This window comes from Sycon ciliatum, chromosome 12 (genome assembly GCF_964019385.1).
Source record: "Sycon ciliatum chromosome 12, ocSycCili1.1, whole genome shotgun sequence".
NCBI lineage: Eukaryota > Metazoa > Porifera > Calcarea > Leucosolenida > Sycettidae > Sycon > Sycon ciliatum.
The window spans coordinates 11241145-11255013 of NC_088654.1; the positions used below are offsets into that span (position 1 = coordinate 11241145).

The window sequence follows — 13869 nt, forward strand, 5'->3', positions numbered from 1 at the left end:
ATGGCATAGGCTGTAAATCGGTAACCAGCGATTTTCTTCCGGATGGCGAGGGTTCCGGATTAAAAAGAGGACCGGATAAGCGAGGTCTGACTGTGGAGTGAAACCTGTCTGAGACGACCGCTCAAGGGACCTCCAAAATGTGGTCTCTGTTACCAGGTGGTCTCCTTATCCAGGGTCATTTGACTGTAAATAGCATCCCATGAACCTGGCTGCAGTGGTCTTCTGGGACAGGTGGTCGCCTTGACAGGGTTCACTGCCCATACCTTATACTCATCTTCCCGTGTGCTCAGCTGCTTGTGCAGACCCTCGATTTTCTCCACAGACAGCTTCTCTTGCTCGTCGGCGTCCTTCTTCATCGTAATGGTAAGTTCCTGGAACACGGCAATCAAGCACACGTGGACACACACGCACACACACACGCGTGCACACACACACACACACACACACACAAAGTGAACAAATTAACAGCGGGCACGAGACAACACGGCCAAACCAGCAAGCATCCAAACGGCTGGAAAGCACAGAGAATTCCACATCGTACAATGACAAGTTGTTGCAGCACGTAGTACGTACCTGTGCAGCAGCCAACTCTTTAGCCAGCTCCTGAGACTCACTCTGCTGTGTGCTGAACTCCACGGTCAGTTTCTAACCAGAAAAACAAACACAAACATACACAGGTACACACAGATGGACAATATCAGAAAAAAATACATGGCAGAGAAGGCGACAGACAGACAGACATACAGACAGACAGACATTGGACATACATTGTACACCAGCGACGTCCAAGCTGAGTCATTGTAGTTATGAGATGACGAGGTCCAGTTTCCTGTCTTGAACAACCTTGTTTTGAATACTTGCCGTTTCAATGCTCCCTTCGCTCTCAACGAGAGAACGAACATTCCAGGATCCGACGCGGATCAGGCAGCGTCTCCTCCTCTCTCTCCGTGCTTGGGCAGATTGTTGAAGCGCTGGTCTCCATTCACTCGGGGGTTTGCCAATCCGCCGCGAGTGGGAGATTCAGGCGCAACAAGAAGTGGTGCCATCGTTTGACACCCCGTCTTCTTGTTGCGCTGGCCCTGAATCTCTTGCGCTGAGAATTACATGTCCTGGGACGGCCCTGGTGGACCAGAGCCGCCCCAGAAGACTCGTGGAACTAACTACTTTCGACAACCAGAGGGAGCTCGGAAAATTCAAACCGTCCCCAGACAGATAGACATACACACAGACACACGCATACACACACACACACAACTCAGGCAATTTACCTCCATCTCTTGTTGTCGCTCGGACAGCTGTGTTTGCAGCGACTCGATCTTCTCCGTCAGCTCTTTGTCCTTACTGGAGGAATTCTGCTTTAGCAGCACGATATTCTCCTGTGGAGGCAAGCACAGAGGTAGCAAAACAAAACTTGTTTTACTGCTGACATTTTCAAACATGCTCCGTTTGCCAGAAACGGAGCACTACTGACATAAAATAATGTACTTTAAGAAGCGCAAAACAACATAACGTTAGTACGTGATGGACACACACATGCACACTCATGAACACATACACACACGATGTACCATGTATACGCCCGTCGCAAGAGAAGCACGCCAATCTGCAAATGCACTAGATGTGCAACCACAGGTTTTCTCTTATAGCAACGATGGCGAACAAGATCTGAATAAGACAGATGAAGACTTGCGCCAGATAACTGTCTAATCCACACAACTGGCGAAGCCATGTGAATCGACCACCAATGTACACCTGGTCTACACCACATACACACACACACACACACACACACATGTACCATGTACCATCACATGTACCATGTACCATGTATACGCCCGTCGCAAGAGAAGCACGCAAATCTGCAAATGCACTGGATGTGCACCCACAGATTTTCTCTTTTATAGCAACGATAGCGGATCTGATTCTGATTGAAACAGATCAAGACAAGCGCCAGATAACTGTCTAACACATACATACACACACACACACACACACACACACACACACACACACACACACACACACATACACACACACACAGACAGACAGACAGACACACACATATCCACCAACCTGTGCATTAGATAGCTCGCCGCCAAGACGCTTGGCTTCGCCTTGTTCAGTCTCGAATTCCACTTGCAATTTCTGCAACACACACAAGCGCACACATGCAGATAAGATACCGGTACACAGAGGAATGCAGTGTACACGTCGTACATTGTATAACCAGGCAATTCCAGTCTTTCTCTCTGTCTCCCTGTCTCTCTCATTCACTCACTGTGTGTGTGTGTGTGCATTCAAACAAGTGTTTCAACCATATTTCACTTTAAATGTCAACACGTCATGGGAGGTTGGAGGTCACGACCTGTCCCCTCGTGCCTTTCCTTGGCAGCAAAAGACAAATTGGAGTCTGAAACACACACCTACCTCGATCTTCTGCTTGCCATCCTGCAGCTGTGTCTCCAAGTTTGCAATCTGTTCCTTGAGGGTGGCTTCGAGGCTGTCAGATTTAGTCTGCGTATCTGCCGCTTGACCCTGGAAGGCACACACGGAAAGGAGATTCCAAAAAAACAGGAATAAGATTACAAGATTTCACATGGACATACGCACGAACAAATATACATGCATGTACGCACATACACACGCACGCATGCACACACACACCTAAAACTTCACACATACACACACACACACGCATGCGCGCACCCTCCCCCCTCCCCCCCCCCCCCCTCCCCCCACACACACACAAGCACTCACACACCTGTGACTGTTCGAGCTGTGCTTGGACATTCTTCTTCTCCGCCTGCTCGGTTGTGAACTCGATGTTCAGCTTTTCAAGCTTCTCTTCGCGCTCCTTTAGCTCCTGATTCAGTAACTCGATTTGATCTTGAGCTTCTTTGTCGGCGGCACTCGATCGCTCTTCAATAGAAGAAATGTGCTCCTGTCATCAAACACGACCAGATAAGAAGAACAGAAGCGGCAATTGACAACCTGAAATGATACTCCCATGTAGGCGTAGGCGTGCATGGCTGCACGCATTCGTGTGCTCAGCCGAACACTCAAAATGTGCACCAGCAACCCCATGAGCAGTACTTTAAATGCATCACCGGTCCGTGTGAAACTTAGCCAGGCGGACATACATGCGCGCGAGCACATACACACGCAAACACACGCACGCACACACACACACACCTAAACACACACACACACACCTAAACACACATTATCCAAGAGGTACCGGTAGACGGATTTACCTCCATGCGACGGACAGTGTCCTTGAGCACGTCTTGTTCCTGTTGTGCGGCCTCCAGGGAAGATGCTACTGCCTAAAACACAGCACACCCAACACACGTACAGCACAGCACATCCAACACACGTACAACACAGCATATCCAACACACGTACAACACAGCACACCCAACACACATACAACACACATACAACACACATACAACAACACACATACAACACACATACAACACACATACAACACACATACAACACACATACAACACACATACAACACACATACAACACACATACAACACACATACAACAAACAATCAATTACATTGTAGAAAATTCTTGCAGCAAAGTTTTAAGAGCTCACAGAAACCAAGATTTTTTAAAGAGCTTGAGTGAACTTGTTATCGCCGAGACTGCGAGGAAAAGACAAACAAAATCGTGCTGTACAAATCGAAATTTCACACGTACATTCGCGCACGCACACACACGTGTACACACACACACACACATACACACACGGGGGTCGAATATCAATTGCCCGTACGCACCTCTTTCTCGGCGTCGAGGTCCACGACTTGATCCTTCAGAGTTGCCGCCTGCTTCTCTGCCTTCGCTTTCTGCACGCAGGCACAAACAAACGGAGGTGGGATGCACAACAATGAATATTGTGTGTGTGTGTGTGTTTTTTATTGTCAAGCAATGTCAACCAACAGTCAACACTCCTGACTCACTCTCCCCTCCCCCCTGGAAGTATGGCATAGCAGTGACAGTACATGTATTACTATAGCCAACTCTACACTAAGTCTTCTTCTCTCGGCGGAAAGCATCAACTACAATAGTACAATCATGGACTACCTCAGAAGAGGCATGCGCATGCTCCCCGACACACGCACGCACACACATGCACATACCACATACAGATGCACACACACACACACACACACACACACACACACACACACACGCGCGCGCGTGCACGCACACACACGCGCGCGCGTGCACGCACACACGCACACACACACTCACGCACACGCGCACACACACACACGCACACACATACACACACACGCACACACACACACACACACACACACACACACACACTCACGCCAGTGCACTCACCTCTCGGATAAGATCGACGTGATTGTTTCGCAGCTCGGTGTACAGCTCCTTCAGGCGTGTAAACTTGGCATTGGCCGCCGCGAGGTGCTCTGCAGAGTAGAGACGGCAAGTAAGCGTGACACGTGCACAGACAGACAAACAACAGGTGAGTATTTATCTACAGTCCATTACAAAAATATAGACACATGGTATTTTTGAAATATTTTAAATTCGGCTGGAGTTTTTTGAGAGTTTTTTTTTCGGAATACTGCTCCAGTCCTTCCCACAATTACTGCCATACAGATTTTCAAGCGATCGGATAGCAACCGCCCAATTTCCAAATTTTAATGCAGAAAGTGATCACAGATTTTATGTGGTAGAGATGCTGGCCTAATGGTTTTTTTTTTAAATCACGCGTCTATATTTTTGAAACGCACTGTAGTATGCAGCTATTTGCATACAGATTCCATTAAGAGTACATAACCCCCCAGAGTGCGCAACGCCGATCCAGCTCTGCATAGGGTCTTGGTCGAGCGGAATCGGATCTTCTGATGTCATGCGTACACTCCACACCAGCGCAAGGCCGGTCTCGAGGCAGGGCACCATTGTTTTTGATCCAAGAGTACCCGAGACTCCCCGGGTTCCCCTCAAATGTGTACGGTATTATGACGCAAAGATCCGATTCCGCTCGACCAAGACCCTATGCAGAGCTGGATCAGGCGTTGCACACTCTGGGGGGTTTTGTACTCTTGCTAGTACTGTAAAAACCTGTAACTACAGACCACCGTGACTAGCGATCAGCCTGGTACTACAGACCACTTCGCCAGGCACGGACGGTCTCACATTCATATAATGGTTGTGCGGTGCAAACCTCTAACTAAGGACCACCTGCCACCAAAGACCGCTTTCTCTGGCCCCAAGGGGTGGTCGTTAGTCACAGGTTTCACTGCATATGCATCTCTTTCCCATTTTATACATTTCTCTTGTTCGTCACATCCAAGTATCTGGCTGACAACGGGAACAGAAACGTACGACTGGCAGGAAGAACTGCCGTGGCCTGCCAAGGCGCTTCGTGGACCACAGCGGCCTCACGAAAGGCGAGTTCATCCACAGAAGCCACCCACAACGGCCGCGTTGTAGTTCAACTAGAGGACACGAAGACGGGGCATTTTCTTTCCACGGTGCACACTGACGCGGTGATCGACACCGGTCAGCGCGACATGAGCGAGCAGCACATGAACGAGTGGTCAGCACAGATACGGGCACTCGACCACGATTACAACCCGTGCACGGACGGCGTAGACCGCATTGACGAGATGCTGAGCTTCTACACGGCCGCCCGTACACGTCAAAGTGGTTTGATAAGCTCGCAGCACATGTACACCCTGTACCAAAACAACTCGGCAGGCCAAAACTGAAGAGTCAATGTGACTTCCTCTGTGGAGCCCTATTGGCTATGTTGAAGGAAGGCCAGCGTGAACTTGGAGAACAGGTGCCAGGGACACCAGTCACACCAGTACCGGCACAAGTTACCCGCCGGAGGCACGTGCCCAGCATGATACCAGCATCGCAGAAGAATGCAAAACCGAGGAAATGCTGCACTGTTTTGCTTCAAGCGCGGAGTCGGACGTGAGACAAGTCGCATCATGAGCGCAGCTTGTCCAGTCCTAGCCGACCATGCCTGTGCTCTGCCCCGGGCTTCCAGAGATGAACACATCTGCAAATACAACCGAGCGGGCCTTCTTGCTTCTTGCTGTGAAACGTCGTTGCACTGTGTGCTTCAAGCGTGCAGCACGCCGTGAGACCGGTCACATACACGATGCTTGCCCTGACTGACCAGGTCCGTGCCCTGGCCACCCATGCCGGTGCTCTGCCCTGGACGTCCAGAACAAACACACCTACACTTGAAGGAAGCACTTTACAGGCCTTCTTGACGAGGCCTTTGTGTGTGTGTGTGTGTTAAACTCGAGGAAACGTTGCACACCGTGTGTGTGTTTAAAACATGGAGTACGACACGAGACGTGTCACACACACACAACTTGTTCAGTCCTAGCCAGCCCCAAAGCAGTTGCCAAAGTGTTCGACCCGCTGGGATCCGTCGCCTCGTTTGTGTTGCGTGGCAAAGTAATAGTTCAGCAACTGTGCCCGTGACCTGCCCTGGCCCCCCAGGACAAACACCGGCACCTGGACCCCAGGAGGCCTTCCTGGTGTGCCCGTTGTATACACATACATACTCTGTTGTTCATTCTACATGGTAAAGATTCGGCATCTTCGGAGCATACGTCACTCTACGCGGACGATGCGTCGCTTGATATAACCGAGCCAGGCTTATTAGAAGCCCGCGACTTGCTACAATACCATATTAACCAAGTTGTGCGCTGGATGTCGAAGTGGAAACTCTGCCCAAATGTATCGAAAACGATAATCCTTTGTATCCCCCCCCCCCCCCCCCCCACGACCCTCCAGAGACCTCACCCTCCTTTAAAAGACTAAACGTTTTAACTTTCCCTGACAATCCCATTGCTATCAGCATAGATAAACATCACAAACACCTTCGTACAGTGCTCCCTCTATAATCCGGCACCATTTGTGCCACGGAAAATCTGCTGGATTAGGGAGGGTGCTGGATTAGCAAAAATCGGATTTACTGCTGCAATGTGCATGAAGAGGACATTTTGGGTACTGAAAATTGTGCTGGTTTATAAAGTGCTGGATTAGAGAGGGACGACTGTATATTTCTTGATGAACGCTTGTCCTGGGACTCAGACGTAACATCATCGAACAGCGAGTTTGCTCCGCTATAGGCTGCATTTCTTCTCACATTTCCCATCTGCACCTGACCACGGTTGGTGTCTTGTCGAATACAAATCAGGGTTCTAGCCAAAGGGGGGTAGGGGGGGGGGGGGGGGGGCGCAGCGCCCCCCTACTCTGTTTGCGCGCCCCCTGTGAAAAATTGCCGCCCCCTACTCATTTTCCGATTTTCGTGTTTTTCATGCATAGAGGGTTCCTAAAGGCACATTTGTCTGGGGTGAAGTCAGGGATTCGCCCCATATACGTTGCATTTGGCGTGGCAAGACAATATTGGAAAGTGGAAAAATGAGATATAGGGTAACTGTTTCCCATGCCCACCCCCTACTATTTTGACCTGGCTAGAACCCTGCACATACATGTATATCACACCTATGTTCTCGCTTTGTTTGATTACTGCTCTCTCGTTTGGTCCTCCGGTCTATCCTCCGCTCTTATGCATCCGTTAGAAGTCACGCACCGTAAATTGCTAGCTTCGTATGCCCCCTCTAATCTCCCCTCAGACGCCATACATTTAGGCTTCCTCTTCCCGTCTCTCAGAACGCTTTCCCCACTCGGCATGCAAATTCATTCATCGTATTAAGCGCATTCAAGCTGGTTTAATACTGTAAAACACGTCATTTTCGGTGTAACTTTAACGTCGGCGATTTCGGTAGAGAAACCAGGCACCTAAATTTAAATTACACCTAAGGCACTAGAGTATGCACTGTATGTGAAGGGAATGCTGGTCACCTAATTCTAAATTACACCTGAAACCTGGCAGGTCCCTGACACCGAAATGTTAATGCACCTAAAATTACATGTTTTACAGTAATAGCTCGCCTACTAGATGTTCTCTCCAGTTCCCACTGGCCAGATCATCGATCCTTTCAAAATCCCCTCTTTTCAAGTCCTTTACGATGAGACTGGCTGACCAATGGCTTGTCCACCAACTCTTTTATTTTCATGTTGAATTTTACGGTCCATTTCAAAACTATAGACGCGTACCTAGGCAAAAAACGTTATGCCAGCATCTATACCACATAAAATCTGTGATCACTTTGTGCATAAATTTTTCCAAATTGGGCGTCTGTTATCCAATCGTTTAGAAACTATAATGAGAGTAATTGTGGAGCGGACCTGAGCAATATTCCGAAAACCATTCTCAAAAAGTTCCAGCCAAATTTGAAATATTTCAAAAACACTGCGCGTCTATAGTTTGGAAATGGACTGTAGTTGCCTTTGCCACCACTGCAGGACATTAGTACGGTTTTCAGTGGGAACCTCCCCCCACCACCATCACCATCAGCAGCACCAGCACCCCTCCACCACCCCCACCCCACCAATGCACACACACATGCGACCAACAAGCAGGGAGAACTCACCGCTCGTTTCCATGCTGGCCGTATGCACTTCGACCTGGTCTTTGAGCTCGGCATTTTCCTGCATCCGGCGTCAAACAAACAGACAGACAGCGAGACAGACACACAGACAGACACACAGACCATCCATCAACAACATACACACAGAGCTAAGCAGCCCAGTGACCAGAGAACCCAAGTCCGAAGTAGCCCCAAAAAAATCAAATATCACAAACAGTACTTGCCAGAGAAACCCAACGTCACGAACAAAAAAGAAGCGCTGGGCGCTACGCAACCTTAACACTACACACAGTGTTCTGTGCACTAAAAAACAAATATTCACGGCTCACGTCAGACTCCGCTAGGGGCCGAGTTTTCCGCATCCGTAGGAACGCCACCACTCTTCACGGATCAAGGTGCAGATGCAGCTCCTAAAGCGGCGGGAGGCGAGTAGATCAGACCCACCACAAAGTGGTCAAAGAACGAAAATCCCATTCACTGCACTCAAACGGGGTGCTAAACTATTCATGAGGTTGGATTTCTCTGGCCAGAACTGTACATGCTATCCAGTATCCACTATTAAATTTCCGCAAAATCAATCCATGCAGAAACTTCAGTCCAACATACCACGGTGCATCCAAGGTCAGTAAAATCTATATTCATATCCAAGGTCAAATTCTCAATTATGTTAGTAACAGCACAGGAAGCACAAAGCTCACCCGCTTCATCTCAGCAATCTCGTTCTTCAGCTGCGCAGGAGAAAACACACACACACACACACACACACACACACACACACACACACATACAGCACAAAGCCAGGATAAGATTGTGCTCACACGGGCACACATACGCACACACACACAAGCGCGCGCGCACACACACACACACACACACACACACACACACACACACACACGCACACCACCACCACCACCACCAAAGGAGGAAAATTGCAGACAGTCAGTAAAGTAGCGACAGTCACTGGCATGGCCCTCACCACGTACACCAAACAGTCATGCCAGGAGAGAAGGCACGCTCAGCATAACAACGATCAAATTCACCGGGTGCACATAACAAAGTGCGTACAAATCTGCTAGACAAAATGGAGGTTGCACTGATCCGCCAAGTACCAAAACAACGGCAATCATCTCTTCAAAGCCAGCCCTGATTTCGTCCGGGAAATGTGCACCAATGACATCACTAAGACAATCGTGTATGCGGTCTATGACATCATTAATTCATTGTGCACACAGTCTACAACACTACAACGCTGGCTGGCGTCACGAGGTAATTACTAATTACATCCACAAGCAAGTTCCATGTATGGCCGAAACACGGCATGTCTGATCTGCACTGCCCAAGCACGTTTGCAGTGTACCGTTGCCGTTAGGTCACCTACCATCTGAGTCTCGTTCTTGGCATCAAACAGACGCTGGTGATCCTGCAGGCAGCAACACACACGCACAAACAGGTAGATTTTATTTATTTTATTATTGAAAATAACCAAGAAATGTGTGGACATCACACAACTGCGTTACGACGAAAAGGGAGATTGTCAATTGACAACCGCTCTATTCAGTTGCTATTCACAAAAAATTGCAACTGAATAGAGTGGCTGTCAGTTGACAAACCCCCTTTTATTCATTGCAAATAACGCTAAGTAATTACACGATATACGATGTACAGAAACCAGCATTTGCCAAATGCAAGGAAGACATGAGGACCGAGTGTGCATGCGTATAAGCACCTCAGATAACCAGTTAGATAGCAACAACAAAAAGTTTATTTTCCATACAGTTCTAAAGGAACTCAGATGGTGAGCCAAGGAAAGAATGTCATGCCGTGGAATGTCTCAGTACTCCTGGTAGGTTTGGTGCTCGATTGTGCACGTCTGACTGTGTTCAAAAGTCTGGTATAGTTGGTGGACTCGATCGCATAACTTGTGACCACATTTTTCCATGTTACAGTTCTAAAGGAACACAGATGGTGAGCTAGCCACAGGGGAACAAATCTGATGAGATATACCCCCCCCCCCCCCATGGGAAGCAGGTATGTACCCCCCCCCCCCCTCCTCCATGGGCAGCAGGGGCATACCCTCCCTCCCCCCCCCCCCCCCCCACCCCCTGGCAGCAGGGATGTACCCCCCCCCCCCCCCACCCCCGGGCAGCAGAGACGTGTACCAAACCAAATGCACTCATACCTCGTTTATCCGGGCGGTCAGGGACTGGGCACTGCCCATAACTATGAAATGTCCGTAACTCCGAATCACATACATTTTGATGCGGAAAGGCGTCACTATTTCCACAAAAGTGACAAAAGAGTAGTAATATTTCCGCTGTGACTCGCCCAAAGGGTGCCTGCCCGGTAGACCGAAGTGCCCGTAACTTCGGGGTCCGGATAACCCGAGGTATGAGCGTACCCAACAGATCAACAGTTCAAGACACGCAGCCATGGCTACGACCCCCCCCCCCCCTCCCCTCCCCTCCCACCCACAAACAGCAGCAGCAGCAGCAGCTCCGACACCGATACGCACCTCCATTCGCTCGGCTTTCAGCTTCTCAATCTGGGCATTGAGCTCAGCAATCTGCCGTGCGTTGGCTTGCAGTTGACGTTCGTTGCTGCAACGGTAAACAAACACGACGAGGCAGAAATGGACACGAACGAAAAAACAAACACACAAACATCCGCCTTGGCGAAGTCATATTCGTCAACGAGGAACAAGAAGAGATCGTCTGTTTCACTGCCGTAACGAACGGCAGTCTGACAAGCTCCATCATGGACATACACAGAAAAACAAGATCGGCTGATAGAAATAAGAAAAAAAGTCACGGGACTCCCGACCACACATACCGTGCTGCTCAATGAAACGCGGTCGCGCGAGTCAAGTTAGCACCCCGCACGCACTATTTCGCAGCCCAGTGTTCGCAGGTCTAGGGCTGCGCAGTGCTCGGCGTGTACTCGAGTGACTCCGACTGGATTTCATTGAGCAGCGCTGTACATGCATGAGTGCAGTACGCGCATGCACACAAACAAACGAGAAACTACAGTCACGTGAGTGGTACGTACGGGCCCGACTGGAAGTCAAACTTGGTCGAGAACCTCCGATTGAAGGTCTGCAGAGATGCAATGACGAACACATGCACAAGCATCGCGTGCACACATGCACACACGCAAACACAAACGCACATAAACACATACACATGCACACATATGTGCGCACACGCACACATCCACATGCACTCACACACATGCACATGCACGCACACACATGCAAACACAAACAATGGCCAAAGGACTTCGTCACCAACACCACCACCAAAATATAACCTAGAAATCGTGGAAAATCAAACATGAGATGCCCATATACATGAACAGCACAGATCCATGTACCTCTGTAAAACAGGATCAGGGCTTTCGCAAACTACTAGACCGCCCGTGCATAGCCCTAGTACCCCCCCCCCCCCCCCACGCGCACACACACACACCAACACACACACGCACACACATGCGCGCACACACACACGCACACACACACATACACACACGCCGACACACGCAAACACCACCAGATACTAACATGTCGGGCATCGACGGGTTGCGGTAATTCCACTTTCCGCGGCTGTTCGACGGGTTTCGGCTTGGTAAATGCCTCGGGCAAATTCTGCAACAGAAAAATAGTAGAAGTGGTACAGAAACACATGGTGAGCAAGGTAAAACATGGCAACTTCAGACCAGCAGTTCCAGGGACTGCTACCACTATACCAGCGGTGTTGGTGGCAGTAGTAACAGCAACAACAGGTACAGCAACAACGACAGCAAAGTCAGTAGCAACGGTAATAGCAGCAACAGCAACATTATCAAGAGCAGCAGGATCAACAGCAACAACAGCAGCATGATCAGCAGCAGCAGCAGCAGCAGCAGCAACAGCAGCAGCATCAGCAGCAGAAGCATCAGCAGCAGATCAACAGCAACAGCAACAGCAGCAGCAGGAGCAGCAGGAGCAGCAGCAGCATCAGCAGCAGAAGCATCAGCAGCAGATCAACATCAATAGCAACAGCAGATCAACAGCATCAGCGGCAACAGCAGTAGAGCAGCAGCTGCCAAGATCACCAGTGGCAGTAACACACTGTCCATGTACATGTACTTACCGGCAGCACGGGAATCTTGACAAGGATTGACATGACGTAACTGAGCTGAGTAGTAGCTGTCAGTCCAGAAGAAAGCCTACAAGTACAAGGACAACATCCATGCACAGAACGCATACACCAAACAAACCATGACGTACTTTTTAAACCCTCCAAGGTTTTACTGCACACGGATGCACGCAACCGCTATGTTTTGGGAATGATATAGCTACTGTACGAGCTTCACTGACTGAGCGACAGCGTACCACCGTCTCTGGATTGGCTCTCTTGCCACCGATACACATGTACGGCACCGTCGGGCACCAAAGAACGATGCGCCGAAGAACCAACTGGCTAGAATTTCAACAGCAGCAGCAGCAACATGTATATCACACCAATATGTATTCTCGGAGACCCCCTTGATTTAGGCTTCGGCCTTTGGGGAATCCCGATAACTCAACTCATTTCACAACATGACAACATTTCGGCAAATTGCCTTCATCAGGTTCACAATTGTGAACCTGCTGAAGGCAATTTGCAGAAACGTTGTAATATTGTGAAATGAGTAAGTAAACTGTTTATGAAACTGCAGGAAGCCTCCCCACTTTTACTTCAAATAATAATAATAACAACAACAATAAACACAGACTTACTTTGATCGCGAAGCCAACGCTCGCTCTCTGTGGCCTTTCAGCGTTTCGGAGTCCAACTCTGCAGTGAGATGACAAACAAAGAACGCAAACCAGATCTGTTCCAGGCACACGTGCACACATGCACACATGCAGGGCAAATTGTGGCTACTCAAATTACATTGGCCCTTGCCCTCTGGCATTCTCAAGGAATGTAAAGGTGCATTACATTTCAATGCTCCCACATTATATACGGGCATCCTTCATGGGCCCTTCATTTTCTCTGTGCTGTGCTGATGAGTCCACAAAGGACGAAACAGTTCTGTCCACAGATTAAGGATATGAGCCCTTCATTCTCCTCTGTATCGTCTTCCTTGTGAACTGCTGGGTGGTTGAATATGTACACACATTTCAACGCAGCTGACTATTGGTGTTGCGGACATCCTGCTTTTGATAGAGGGTTGCCTAGCAACATCCATGAACAAGCAGACAGACCAGAGTACACACTCGGTCACCATTGGATGCAAAACTTACACACATGAACCTAGACTACTGTAAGGGGCCGTCCACAAATATCGATATTTTTTTAGAGAAGATATTCGTTCGTTTGGGGGGGGG

The 13869-nt window shown here is 49.2% G+C and overlaps 1 protein-coding gene across 1 annotated transcript in view; it reads right to left on the reverse strand.

The window, feature by feature from the left end:
* LOC135828627 (huntingtin-interacting protein 1-like) overlaps positions 1-13869 on the reverse strand; it is a 37526-nt gene that overhangs the window by 12079 nt on the left and 11578 nt on the right. The window contains exons 10-26 of the mRNA XM_065341045.1: positions 13276-13333; positions 12647-12722; positions 12076-12159; positions 11565-11611; positions 11032-11116; positions 9898-9939; positions 9215-9244; positions 8520-8577; positions 4369-4457; positions 3795-3863; positions 3255-3326; positions 2762-2941; positions 2428-2535; positions 2074-2145; positions 1269-1376; positions 574-645; positions 264-371 (exon numbers count right to left, since the gene is read on the reverse strand). Coding sequence (XP_065197117.1) covers positions 264-371; positions 574-645; positions 1269-1376; positions 2074-2145; positions 2428-2535; positions 2762-2941; positions 3255-3326; positions 3795-3863; positions 4369-4457; positions 8520-8577; positions 9215-9244; positions 9898-9939; positions 11032-11116; positions 11565-11611; positions 12076-12159; positions 12647-12722; positions 13276-13333 — 1358 coding nt within the window. The remainder of the gene's footprint in view (positions 1-263; positions 372-573; positions 646-1268; positions 1377-2073; positions 2146-2427; positions 2536-2761; positions 2942-3254; positions 3327-3794; positions 3864-4368; positions 4458-8519; positions 8578-9214; positions 9245-9897; positions 9940-11031; positions 11117-11564; positions 11612-12075; positions 12160-12646; positions 12723-13275; positions 13334-13869) is intronic.